Here is a 12,809-nt window from a genome sequence, read left to right as displayed (position 1 = left end):
ATGGGGAGGGGGCGCATTACTCATTGCTTGAGGCAGGCGGGAGGGAAAAGGCAGGGGAAAGGGGCCCCAGGCCTCCTCAGCCTCAGAGCAGGGTCAGGAGCTGGGACAAGCTTCTTTCCAGCAAGAAACAGGAGGGCTGATGCTAGTAGACCCCTATCCTGTACCCCCACCGTGTCCCCAAGACTTTGTCCAGGAAGGGCTAAATTAGGGTAACTTTGGAGGGGTGTGGGTCCCACAAAGGATGTTCTCAGAAAATACACTTTGGCCTCCTGCCAGTCCCAGGCTCAGGCCAGCACCACGTTGTCGGGGTGATGGTTAGCAAAACAGTAAATAGTGAGGCAGGGGCGGCCCCCTGAGGGAGCTTGGGAGGGGATGGGACCTGCTGTTTGTGATCCCCTGTTCCCAACCCTTGCCTGCACAGGTTTGAGAGTGACCCTGTGTACTCACTCATGTGTGAGCACGTGTGTATGAGGGCCTGTGTGTGAGTGCCTACGTGGCCACACAAGATGTGTGTGTATCCTGTACCCAGGTCAGGAGAGAGATCTGTGTTTGGGTCCCTATACTCATTCCTATACTCATTGCAAACCAAGCCCCCAGCCCCTTTCCCCAGGCTTTGCATGCCGGTGACAGGCCATGGTAGCTTGGACTCTCTGCTCCAAGAGTGAAGTACCCCAAGGGTTCCTGCAAATAAAAATGCTTGCAGGAAGGTTGCCCTTGTTAGAATAGGTGAAGCTCTGGTCCCATTCAAAGTGAGGACCCCCCCCCCCAGCAAGATATCCATACTCCAGAGATGAGCTCAGCCCTGTGCTCCAGTCTCCAGTCTTAAAGTGCTTGCACACACATACAAGAACTTTACACATAGGTTCAAATACATGTACACTTACCCTGCACATGCATAGGTTCAGATAGCAAGAACAAACTGACCCCAGGGGGTATCTCTTTATGGTCTGCCTCTGAAGCAGGCAGAATGGGGAGCTCTCGTCTCCCCACCCACTCTGCCCTGATATCTTTGGGGGGCTGCTGGTAAACGTGTATGCAAGGAGCGACACACAGAGCTATAATTCACTAGGTGGAGAGGGGCCAAAAGCAGCCCCCACATTGATTGAGGCCATGGAGGGAGCCAGGAGGCCCTCTGCATCTGCCTGTGATGGGAGCCAGGTGTTGGGAATTAAGGGGCTTTCTCAGGCTGGAAGCTGAAGGCCCTTGTGAGGCTGAGGCAGGCAGCTCGGCTTGGGGGTGCGAGGTAGGAGCGGGCAGGCAGCTTGCGTGGCTGCGGTCCCATGTGGCTGGTGGGGTGGGAGGTGGGGGATGAGGGAGGAGTAAACCTCATCCTGAAGCCTGCGGAGAGGCCTGGCTTTCGTCTGAGAGGCTTAGGGGAGACCTGGAGAGATTAGATCATGTACTGGCAGGGCTTCCTGGCCAGGGGACTGAGGCCCAGAGGGGAGAGGGATGTGGGGTCATTCGGCGGACACTGCCCGGGAAGCACAGAGACCCCAGCAGAGAGACAATTCTTAGCAGTTTGTGCACCTTGGGCTTGGGGCAGCAAGAACTGTAGAAACAAAGGACCCAGACCCTCTCAGCTCTAGCTGGGTTGTTTGGGTGGTGGGGGCAGTGATGAAGGCCTAAGGTATCTACTAGACACCAGAAACACAGGTTTGTTGCGTAGGGTCTCCAGATCCTCTGGGCCCAGCCAGCCTGATTCCTCTGACCATCCCCTGGCTTAGGGGAAAGGGACTCTAAGGAGCCTGGGTGTCAGTTTGCTCTAAGGACTGTAAATATTGCTTGCCTCAGTTTCCCCTCCTTGAAAATAACCCAGAGAGACTCCACAGAGAACTTTGGGGTGAGGGTGAGGTACTCTAATGTCCCTAAGTTCAAGGTAGAGGAAGGGGCTGTAGAAAGACAAAGAAAGTCTGACCTGGTGGCTACTAGATGCAGTCTCACACTTAGAGGAGGCTGTGTGGTAGCTACCAACATGGCATTCTTGGGGGGGAGAAAAGAAGGTTCCAGATGGGGACCTTAGAGGTAGCTATCTGATCCCTCCCTCCCTCTCTCTTTCCATCACCTTTTCCAAAGCCCTCCTTGGTCCCCTACATGGAACTCTGCTCTAACTTAGGAGACAGCCAGCAGGACAGTTGACCATCAGCCCCAACATTGGTTTGCCTGAAGCCTATGTGAACACTGATGTCTCTTCCAGAGGGTCACCTGTATGTAGAGCCCTGGGATTATTCCCCTGGCCACAGGTGCTTTTACAACTGCCTTTGCATAGCCTTTATCTTGGACCAAGCTGAGGCCTGCAGACTGGTCCAGGTTACCCTCACCAGCTGGCAAAAGGCCTCATAGTATGACTATCTCAGTCACATAGCATGACTGTCTCTGTGATGGTCCCTCCAGGCTCACAACTCAGTGGAGAGAAGAAGATGAGGAAGAGGCTGCCCGTGAGCAGCGTCAACGGGAGCGAGAAAGGCAGCTACAGGACCAGGACAAAGATAAAGAAGATGACGGTGGCCATTCCCTGGAACAGCCAGGACAGCAGACACTGTAAGCTGCTGGGTCCTGGACCCCTATCTACTGCCACACAGGACCAGGGCAGAAACATATACTGGGGGCGGGGGGGGTGTCTTGACCTTAGAGCCACAATGTAGGAATTAGAGGAAGGGACTGGCTTGTGGGGCAAGCATCATTACAGTCTCCAGTAAACACCATCTGTGGGATGCTGACTAGCCAAAGGAAAGGGTCCACAAAGTTATGTGAGACCTCCTCCCCCTCCCAACCTCCAGGGGCCCTGACTCAGGCTCTAGACACCCTGAATGGCCCCAGCCCTGGCTTGGACTGGTGCTGACCCCAGCCATGAGGCCCTGGCTCCCAAGCCCCCCGCCCAAACTCCTGGCTGCCGGTGACTCACGGAGGCCACGTCCAAGTTGGCGGCCACGGGCCGGCTCGTTTCCTCCTCAGGCCCAGGAGGCCTCCGCGGCTGGGCTGGGCTGTTTTTCCAATAACTCTCCCCTTCCTCCTGGCTCTGTTTTGTTCCATTTTCTCGGACTCAGCAGCTTTGGGCGGGGTGGGGTGCTGCTGGGGTCATGGCCTCTCAGCCAGGTCTTCAGTTACTGGGTCCTTGCTAGCCCCCAACTCCTTCTTACCCAGGAGCTCACCCTGTAGCTTGAGAAAGGCTGTGAGGACCAGCCTGAGGGCCACAGGAGCCTCAGGGAACCCTAGATGGATGGAGGAAAACACAGCCCTCTCTTGTGGAGCCCTAGACTGAAGGAAGAAGCAGATCCCTGCTTTGGGGGAACTGAGGATTGATGAGGGAAGCACAGCCCTTACCCTAAGGGAGCCCTAGATTGATGGAGGAGGCATAGCCTTGTGCTCAGGGAGCCCTAGACTGATGGAGGAGGCATAGCCTTGTGCTCGGGGAGCCCTAGACTGATGGGAGAGGCATAGCCTTGTGCTCAGGGAGCCCTAGACTGATGGGAGAGGCATAGCCTTGTGCTCAGGGAACCCTAGACTGATGGGAGAGGCATAGCCTTGTACTCAGGGAGTCCTAGTGTGGAAGAAGAGATAAAGCTATGCTCTTGGAGAGACCTAGACTGACAGGGGAGAAATATCTCTGCCCTCAGGGAGCCCTAGACTGATGGGGAAGGTATAGCCCTACTCTCAGAGAGCCTTCCATGGAAGGAAGGAAAAGACATAGCTGCATTCTCAAGGAGTCATAGACTAATAAAGGAGGCATAGCCTGGCCCTCAGAGAGCCTTAGATTGATGGTGGGGCCATAGTCCTGCCCTCAGGGAGTCCTATACTGATGATAGAGCTGTAGCTCTATCCTCAGGGAGCCCTAGACTGATGGTGGAGCCATAACTGAGTCCTTGGGGAGCACTAGACTGATGGTGGAACCACAGCCCTGCCCTCATGGAACCCTAGACTGATGGTAGAGCCATAGACCTGTTCTTGGGGAGCCCTAGACTGGTGCTGGAGCCATAGCTGTATCCTCTGGAAGCCCTAGACTGATGGTAGAGCCATAGTCCTGCCCTCAGGGAGCCCTAGATGAATAAGGAAAACGAGCACAATGCTGTTCTCAGGAAGCTATAGGCTGTTAGGGAACGCACAGCTCTACCCTGGGTGATTTCAGACCACAAGGAGACAAACTTAGTCATGGAGAGCCACCTCTGAAGCAGATGGTCACTCTCACACTGGAAGTCAGGGTTGAAGGGGAAAGACAAGGGAAGGAACATAGGCTGTAGCATGAAGATCATCCCTAACCCTCTCTTTCACTGCCCTTGCAGCATCAGCTTGAAGTCCTCTGAACTGGATGAAGATGAGGGTTTTGGTGACTGGTCCCAAAAGCCGGAGCCACGGCAGCAATTCTGGGGGAATGAGGGGACTGCAGAAGGGACTGAGCCCTCTCAAAGCGAGAGACCAGAGGAGAAACAAACAGAGGAGAGGCAAGTGTGAACCAAGGCACTGGATCTCTTTGACCCGAGCCTGAGTCTGGACAATTCTTTCTGCCCACCCATCCCCTAAAAAAGAAAACCCAAATTGCTCAAAGAGTATGAAGAGGATAGGGAGGAGGGAAGAAAGGGAGATAGAGGGCAGGATGGCCAGCGAGGAGGGCTACAGGGAGAGAGTAATGGAGATATTGCATTCCTGGGTTCCCCAGAGCTGGGGGGCCTCATCCTGACTAGCTGTGGCCAACTGGGGGGGCTGCCACATCAGCACACAGCTGCAGCCCACTTACGTAATGTACAGCCCACGCCCGCCAGCCCTCCCCAGGCTGGCTGAACTCCATTCCCAGGAAGGGGAGCAGGTACTTCCAGATGTGAGCCTGTGAGGCGGCCCAGGGGACACGTTTTCCAGATGTGTGGACGTGTGTGCCTGTCTAAATCAGGATGAACGGAGGCCCAAAGCCCCCTTGGGTCTGGAGATGAGGGGCTGCTGCTGAAGTCTCACCTTGCCTTCCCACACTGTTCAGGGCCAGGTGTGGGGATAAATCTGCTTTTTCCATCGGGCCTAGGGTCTCTGGCCCTACTAGGGAGCCCCAGAATTGGAGGCCAGAGCCCTATTGCCTTGAGTGAGCCAGAGCCAAGGACTGAGCTGTCTTCCCTCAGCAATTACCCCATTCCTAGCCTCTCGGAGGCCCCTGGGCCAGCAGGAGCAACTGCTGAACTCTTTCTTATTTAACGAACTTCAGTTTCAACTCACAATCGTCCTTTACACTCCAAAATCCCTGTCTTTTCCTGAGGCCCTGGTTCTGAGCCTGCCCACTGCCAGCTATCCTGGGTCTGCCCATCACCAGCCTCGATTTCCCCTTATCTGCCTGTGTGCTTTCTGCATATTCTGGGTTTCTAGGAAGGCAGCTGCAGCCCTGCCCTTAGCTCATTCCTTTCTCCTGCTTAACAGCAGGGGGCACTTTAGATCTTCCAGCAGAACTCTGGTGCTCGAGCCTCCGCCCTACCCTCAAACCCGCCTGGCTGCCTGGCCTGCCAGCTCTTGAATGGCCCCTCTGTGTGGCTGCTGCTGGCTCCGACCCCAGCCCACCTTGGGCGGTGGGTTTGGGTTTTGGCTGGCACATTCACCAAGGGGCCTGACATCATGGAAAATACAAGAATTTACTATCTTCTCCTCCAGGTTCAGAGCCGCTCAAATGCAGAGTCACGCCCGGCTGCCCATTGGCTAGCTGCCCCTCCCCAAGGCCCCTCGCCTCAGTAATACAGTCCCTTCCCTGGAGTGTTCTGCTGACCCAGCACCCCCATACACTCTGGGCCTGGGCCCCTAATGGCCTCTCCTCAATGTTATGTTCTACTGACCCATTTTGCCCATATATGGACAAAACAAAAACCCCCAGAAGCTGGCCTTGCTCAGATAGCTATAGGAGGCATTCAGCTTCAGTACTTGGGTGGCCCTATACGGTGAGTAGCTAGCGTCTTCAAAAGGGCCTTGTAGGACCTCTCCGCACAGAGGTCGTAGCAGACAGTGCTGGCTTTGAACAAAGCCCTATACATCCTTTTACAAAAGTTCTGTGGCTGGACCTGTAAGATGCTTAATGGGTAAAGGTACCTGCTGAGCCTAACACCCTGAGTTTGATGCCCAGGACCCACATGGTGGAAAGAGAGCACTGACTCCCTCAGTTGTCTTTTGACAGAGAGAGAGAGAGAGAGAGAGAGAGAGAGAGAGACCATTTTTTTTTAATCACTGCAGTCTTAAGAGCTCTGCATATTGACTCATTGGACTGCCCCCATTTTACAGATAACACACCAGAGGCTTAGAACTGTAAATAGCCTAGAACCAAGCAAAAAATGATCCTCCACATTTGTCTTTGTCTCCTTTTTCTCCCATAGTTCTCACCAAGCCAAAGTCCACTTGGAGGAGTCAAACCTGAGCTACAGGGAGCCCAATCCAGAGGATGCTGTCGGGGGTTCTGGGGAGGCGGAAGAGGTGAGAGCCTGCTCAGGGGCTGGGTCTGTGATACTCTGTGGGTGCTATGCTCTCATAAACTGGCCTAAAGAGACATCACCCCCAACCCTATACTTGAGTCCTTCCAAGACATATTTTTGGAGGGTGGTGAGGCTGGTGACCCTCTGGGCAAGTTCCTCCTCCATGACCAAGAGACTCTTCCCTGCAGTCAGGGATTCCAGAGTTATAGCATGTCAGGGCCAGACCAGGCCTGAGGCCCCTGAAGGGGAAGACCGCTGCTCTGACAGGCCCTGGGTGGGGCAGGAGGGTGCAGGGAGGGGTCATCTAAGCTGCCTGTGTTTCTTATCCCTAGCATCTGATACGTCATCAGGTCAGGACCCCCAGCCCTTTGGCCTTAGAAGACACCATTGAGCTGAGTTCACCTCCCCTGAGCCCTACCACCAAAGTAGGTGAAGTCTGAGCACCCACTTTGTTGCTATTTATGTCTGCTTTTCATGTTCTCCGAACCTCCTGCTATACTGATAAACCTCTGGGATATGAGAGTGGGTTTGGGTAGTGGGTAGACTCACTGGGGGATAGAACATGGACCTGAGGTTGCTATCCATGACCCATACCTCTGTGCATACTCCACAGCTGGCTGATAGGACCGAGTCCCTGAACCGCTCCATTAAAAAGAGGTGTGTCTACTTGCTCTCTGGCCTTCTCAAAGACAGGGTGGGAGAGTGTCTGTAGGTGGAGATCAAGGGATGTAGTGCTCTGGGAGGGGCTTTGGGTGGGCTGGGAGGATTTTGGAAGGTAACATAAGGCTTATCCTTTCTTCTATCCCTAGCAACAGTGTGAAGAAGTCTCAACCAACCTTGCCCATTTCCACAATCGATGAACGCCTGCAGCAGTATACCCAGGCCACTGAGGTGAAGTATATTCAGATCTCTGACACCAAACCTTCTCTTTAATATGACATCACACATCCACCTAAGCAACTCTCTCCATCCCATCATATCCCCCCCTCTCTATCCAACCAATGTCCTTCTATCCAACTCACACTGCCTCTTCCGTAAACCCTAGGTCTCTTACATCACAGCAGGCATGCCTCTGTCCTGTCATACACCCTATTCAGCCAATGCCCCCTCCCACTATACAGCATACCCTTCCTCCGTCTAACAAAGCCCGCTTACTTAAACAACATCCCTCCATTTAACCTATCCTCCCCCATCAGCACTGTTCTTCATTTTATACCTGTCTACGTAACCAACACCCTCTGTCTAACCAGTATCCCTTTATCTAATTAGCACACCTCCATCCAATCAGTGTCTCTATACTCAACCAGCACTCCTCCACTCAACCACTGGACCAACATTCTTCTGTATGCTCTTTCTCTATTCCATTGTGAGTCTTCCTCCATCAAGTCCACATCCTTCTAGTCAACCAACACCCTTTCTTCAGGTATTCCTCCATCACAGTGAATAACTTTTCCATCTAATTTACATACTCCATCCAACTAATGCTCCTCCAGCCCCAAGACATGAATGTAGCATGAGGCAGAACTAGGGGTAGCTCATAGGGTGCCAGATAAAGGTAGGACATCTCTCCTGAATCCCTACCTCCAGCAAATGCAAAGATGAATGAGGCTGTTGATGTCTACCATGGTAATTGTCTTGGGGCTCTATCTCCTCTACAGTCTTCTGGCCGAACTCCTAAGCTGTCCCGCCAGCCCTCCATAGAGCTGCCCAGCATGGCCGTAGCCAGTACCAAGACTCGTTGGGAAACAGGAGAGGTGCAGAGTCAGTCTGCTTCCAAGACACCCTCCTGCCAGGTAGGAGTTCTTTCCAGGATGGCCAAACTGGGAAGGCTGAGAATGGGAAGTTGGCCATCATGGGGGGCGGGGGTTGTGCTTTGGAAAAGCAAACCTGAGATAGCCAAAGTGGAGCATGGATGGACAGGCTTCAGGGCTCAAGGAAAAATTCATGCTGTCCTGAATGCAGTATGACTCTCCTTTCCTCCATGCCATAAGTGAGCCGGGTAGATCCTCCACCTTTCAGCCAGGAAACACCAGGCAGAAGGAAAGGTCCCATGATGAGTATCTGTCCTGTGATAGACCCTTGTCTGCCCCCAGGATATAGTAGCTGGAGACATGAGCAAGAAAAGTCTGTGGGAGCAGAAAGGAGGCTCCAAGATCTCATCCACCATCAAGGTAGGTAGGACTCTATGTGATAGGCTGATTACTGATTGATAGTAATTAAGGATGATTGCTGCTGCCATCTCCAAAGTCTTCCCAGAGTCAGTCTTTCCTTCCATAGCTTCTCCCTGACACTTAGTCTCACCTAACAGAGCACCCCATCTGGAAAGCGGTACAAGTTCGTGGCCACTGGACATGGGAAGTACGAGAAAGTACTTGTGGACGAGGGCTCAGTACCATAGACCATGTTTGCATCCTGGTGAGTCCAAGAACTAGAGAATGACAAGGCTCTTCCTGAGGACATGGGTGGACCCTATCTCAGGTCTTGAAGACTGAAGACCTGGCCTTAGAGTTGCCATATCTTCTGTCTGGCTACCAGTTATCTTTGGCTCCCTGAAGCCTAGAATTTGGTCCCTATAAGCAGGGTCTTGTTCACCCAGTACTGTCCATAAGAGACTCAAAACTCCATTTAAGAATTTCTACTCTATTCAGTCGGGTTCATCATTGTGTGAACCAGCACTGGAGAGGGTGGGTGTGGCACAGCCTCTAAGAGTGTGGGTTATCATATATCCAGTAAAGTAGCTGAGACCTTGCCTTGGCCCCTCTACCCAAATGAAGGCCCCTGAGAACTCTGCGGGGTTTCCCCATCCCATTTAAGAAGACAAAGTGATATCTATGTAGTATACATACATTTATTGGATGGCTCCATCTACAACCACAATACCCATCACATCCCAGGTGGGGCTACCAGCTCAGTCCTTGCTGAGTCTTGTTATGGTGGCTGTAAGGGGAAGCCACACCTGGCTCTTCTGGATCCCTCCTCTCACAGCTGTTGAGAGTCTGGCAGATCTTAGGAGTTTCTCTAATCCTTGATCCTGCCTCTCTGTAGCCCTCTAGCTTGACCTACCCTTACCCAACTGTTGAAACTTGGCTGTGATTTTTTCACTACACCATGCATTTGGTGCAGTCTTAATCAGTAAGCCCTTGCTGTCAGGAAACCAGAAGGGATACCTATGGAACCACAGAAAATTCTTTCTCAATTGCCCAGTCCTATGTGCCTCTGAATACTCCTCATCCAAGCCCTCTTTCTCTGGAACTAGAGCCCCCCCCCCACAGTTCCTAGACCTGAAGCCAGGCTCCCACCATCCATGAACATTCTCCAATGCACACTCTCCACAACCCCAAACCACCTCCAGCCACATGCTCTCAGCTTCATTCACTTCTCTCACTTTGCCATATCTCTTCCCACCAACTGATCTGTATCTGTCCAATAGGCTCCTCTTAGCAGCTAGCACTCAGCTACCAAGGTCATATACCCTGCTGACCCATCCTGTTCACTTGAGAGGGCTAAGTCTCTCTGCTCTGTATGCTCAGCCTCAGCCAGTCTCTGTCCACCAGAGTCCAGAGTCCCAGAGGCCACTCTGGCTTTGTTACTGGAGTCTCCAACCTTCTGCTGTCCGGTTGAAATTCTTGGGCTGAGAATGCAGCTCCAGAATGGGGTGGAAGGTAGGAGGGGGCCGGACCACCTCCTGTAGCTTCCGTGCATTGAAACGAGGTCGGCATAGAAATGGCAGGCGGTTGAGGCAGGCCAGAGGGTGGCCCCTATCTCCAGGCCCCACAGGGCGGTCTCTATGGGACTCAGCCAGTGACATGCGGTACAGCACTGCATCCCACATCCTGGATGCTCGGGAAGCAGGGGCCTGCGGGCCCACCACAGGGGCTGGCACCTCTGGTTGTGTTGGCTCCAGGTTCGGTTTCAGCTCTGGAAACACAGGCTCCTTTGCCTCCTCCATCAGCTGCTTCTTTAGCCGTGTCCAGCCACTAAAGGAGGGCTTAGGTGCAACTTTGGGAACAGGGCATGGGTGGAGGTCTGAGGGGCCTGAGGCTCTGGGGAGGCTAGAGACATTCCTGGGCTCCATGGCAGGCCTGGCTGTGGGCGGCTCCTCTAGATGTTTTGCTTCAGGAGCTGCAGGAGGTGGGCTATAAGGTGAGGGTCCAGGTGAACGGTATGTAGGGGCTATGGGCACCACCACCCTAGCGCCACTTTCTCTGTTCACTGAGGCCTGAAAGCTAGGTGGTGGCCTTGTTATAGAGGGCTCCTCGGGCCCAGGACTAACTGTCTGTACCCCAGCAGGCAGTGGCCGAATATGAGCAACTGGGATGAGAGACTGGGTGCTAGAAGTACACAGGCTTTTATCTCCATCCAGGGCCATTCTGGGGGACTCAGAAGTCCCAGTATGTGAGGATGGTGACAGCCGAATATGCACTTGAGTGATGTGGGTACCACCCACTGTAGGAGCAGATACATGGGCAAAGCCACTGCGGGGGCAGGCAGTTTCTGGGGCTGGAGCTTCAAGACTAGAAGGTGCCTTGAAATGAGTAGCCAGAGACCTTTGCTGGGGAAGGCTGAAAGAGAAAGTGGATTTCTGCAGGGGTGATGCCACATGGTGAATAATGGGGGTGTGTGGGGAGTGAGGTAAAGGGGCCACTGTGTGAGGGGCTTCAGCAGGACACAGGACTGTGGTCTCCAGGTCATGACTGGCCTCACTCACAGGGGACAGGGAGGTACGGAAGGCCCCAGGTGGGGTGGGGGTCACGCCCACCATCTTCTTCCGAGCAGCCTTTCTCAGTAGCTTCTGAAGTCTCTGGTTGTCCTTTCCTGGTTTGGGCAGCAAGGGTGGTGGGGGCCCAGGGGAGGGCTCATGTCTTGGGCCACCTGCTGCTGGGGGTATCGACACAACCGAAATAAGCATCCCTGGCCTGGGGGTAGAGGGGAGAAACAGTGGTTAGACTACCCTCCCTCCCCTGCCCACAGGAGAGGCTGGGCATTTTCTTACTGTATGAGGAGGTGGGGGAATGTGTAGACTCAGCTACTAGAAACCCCTCTTAGTCACTGTGGGTGTGGCTTCACCATACCTTGGTGTGGAGGTGAACCTACAGTGGCTCCAGGTCACTTGTGAGTGACAATGGCTAGTATCTGCCCTCAAAGCTCTGTCTTCTAAGATGGCCTAGCACAAAACAGCCACCTTCGAGTGCCTGCTTGGCCCCAGACTCAGAGTAATGCAGGACAGAAACAGAGACCCGCTGATGAACGCCAAGCAAACTGCCTCTGCCTGGCCAACTACCGGACAGTGGTGGAGAGCAGGCTGTCTGCAGACACATGAGGGGCTCCATGCTGTTGCCAGCCTGACCACAGGCGGGTCCGTGTGCTTTGAGACAGTGGTGAGGGGTGGCAGCCAAAAGGCTCAGGCAAGCTGAGGTTGTATTCTTAGAGGTAGATTGGCTGGAAGACGGGAGCAGTTTTCGCTGAGCTATACTAAATGGGATATCCCCATAGCCCTCCTGCTGAGGGTGGTCTTGGCCACGCTGCCTATCTTGGTTTCTGGGCGCCACGTGTTTGCAAGGACATTGACAAATGGCATCTGGGCCAAGCTGGAGGCCATCTGGTTTGGGGTGGAAGGAGGCCTGTGGCTGTTACAGTAGGGGCTGGCCCTGCTGAAGCAGGAGCAAACCCTGGAAGGGGGCTGCAGGAGTCTTCCCACTTGCTCCCAGCTTCTGGGCTACCTCTAGGGAACTGGCACTTGGGGATTGGGGCAACCATGGATTCTATTCCAGAAGTCTGCCTCAGTAGGTAGTCAGTATTCTTTCCTAAGCCAGTCCAGGCCAAGAATACTGAGTTCACTCTGACAGCAGGTCTTCCAGGTGACTGACCGCTGTAAGCAGGAGCTTTCCCCGGATAATAATAAGGGGTATAGTAGGGTCTGGTGACCACTAGGAAGGTAGGGTTGTGGAGGGGGCAGACCATGCCTCTCCCTCAATTCTAGCCTAATGGACCCCATACCCTTGTCTATGTTTCCAGGATAGACTCCGGCCAGATGCCACTCCCAGCCCTGACCAAGAAATGGCTTCCTGTTGCCAGTCTGGCCTGCTCTCCTGCCTCCAACAACTAAGCTGCCGCTAGCCTCTCCTTTTGCTCCTGGACCCTCCATCTTCTCTGCCCTCTCATCCTTTGACCAACCCTCCAACTCTGCTTCTCACCATCAGCTAAAGGGACCAGTCCCTAGAGGAGCCAAGAGCTCCCAAGGAAGGATGAAGGAGAGAAGGCAAGCATCCCAACCAGATCCAAGGGGACACTGTCCCCATACTGAATGCTCAGGACTCTCGAGTCCTGCCCTGTTTGTGGATCCCTCATTTTGTGTAATAAAGTGCATTGAGTGTCCCCTATGCA

At 53.7% G+C, this 12,809-nt stretch overlaps 2 protein-coding genes across 6 annotated transcripts in view; one reads left to right on the top strand and one right to left on the bottom strand.

The window, feature by feature from the left end:
• Lsp1 (lymphocyte specific protein 1) overlaps positions 1-12,809 on the top strand; it is a 34,767-nt gene extending 21,958 nt beyond the window's left edge. For 2 of the 5 annotated variants that reach the window (XM_021166472.3, XM_021166473.3), the window contains exons 2-11: positions 2,392-2,538; positions 4,278-4,436; positions 6,330-6,426; positions 6,776-6,850; positions 7,039-7,082; positions 7,235-7,316; positions 8,084-8,218; positions 8,519-8,596; positions 8,734-8,840; positions 12,441-12,809. In XM_021166472.3, coding sequence (XP_021022131.1) covers positions 2,392-2,538; positions 4,278-4,436; positions 6,330-6,426; positions 6,776-6,850; positions 7,039-7,082; positions 7,235-7,316; positions 8,084-8,218; positions 8,519-8,596; positions 8,734-8,823 — 907 coding nt within the window. In that variant the 3' untranslated portion in view covers positions 8,824-8,840; positions 12,441-12,809. Of the gene's footprint in view, positions 1-2,391; positions 2,539-4,277; positions 4,437-6,329; positions 6,427-6,757; positions 6,851-7,038; positions 7,083-7,234; positions 7,317-8,083; positions 8,219-8,518; positions 8,597-8,733; positions 8,841-12,440 lie in introns of all 5 variants that reach the window. The other 3 variants (XM_021166468.3, XM_021166471.3, XM_085841146.1) reach the window with 2 other exon arrangements.
• On the bottom strand, positions 10,012-11,334 carry Prr33 (proline rich 33). The gene has a single exon (XM_085841145.1). It carries the CDS (start codon positions 11,332-11,334, stop codon positions 10,012-10,014), a length of 1,323 nt encoding a protein of 440 aa, XP_085697271.1.

This window comes from Mus caroli, unplaced genomic scaffold (assembly GCF_978045245.1).
Source record: "Mus caroli unplaced genomic scaffold, Mus_caroli_1 scaffold_8, whole genome shotgun sequence".
Taxonomy (NCBI): domain Eukaryota; kingdom Metazoa; phylum Chordata; class Mammalia; order Rodentia; family Muridae; genus Mus; species Mus caroli.
This window is presented reverse-complemented; position numbering and strand designations above follow the sequence as displayed.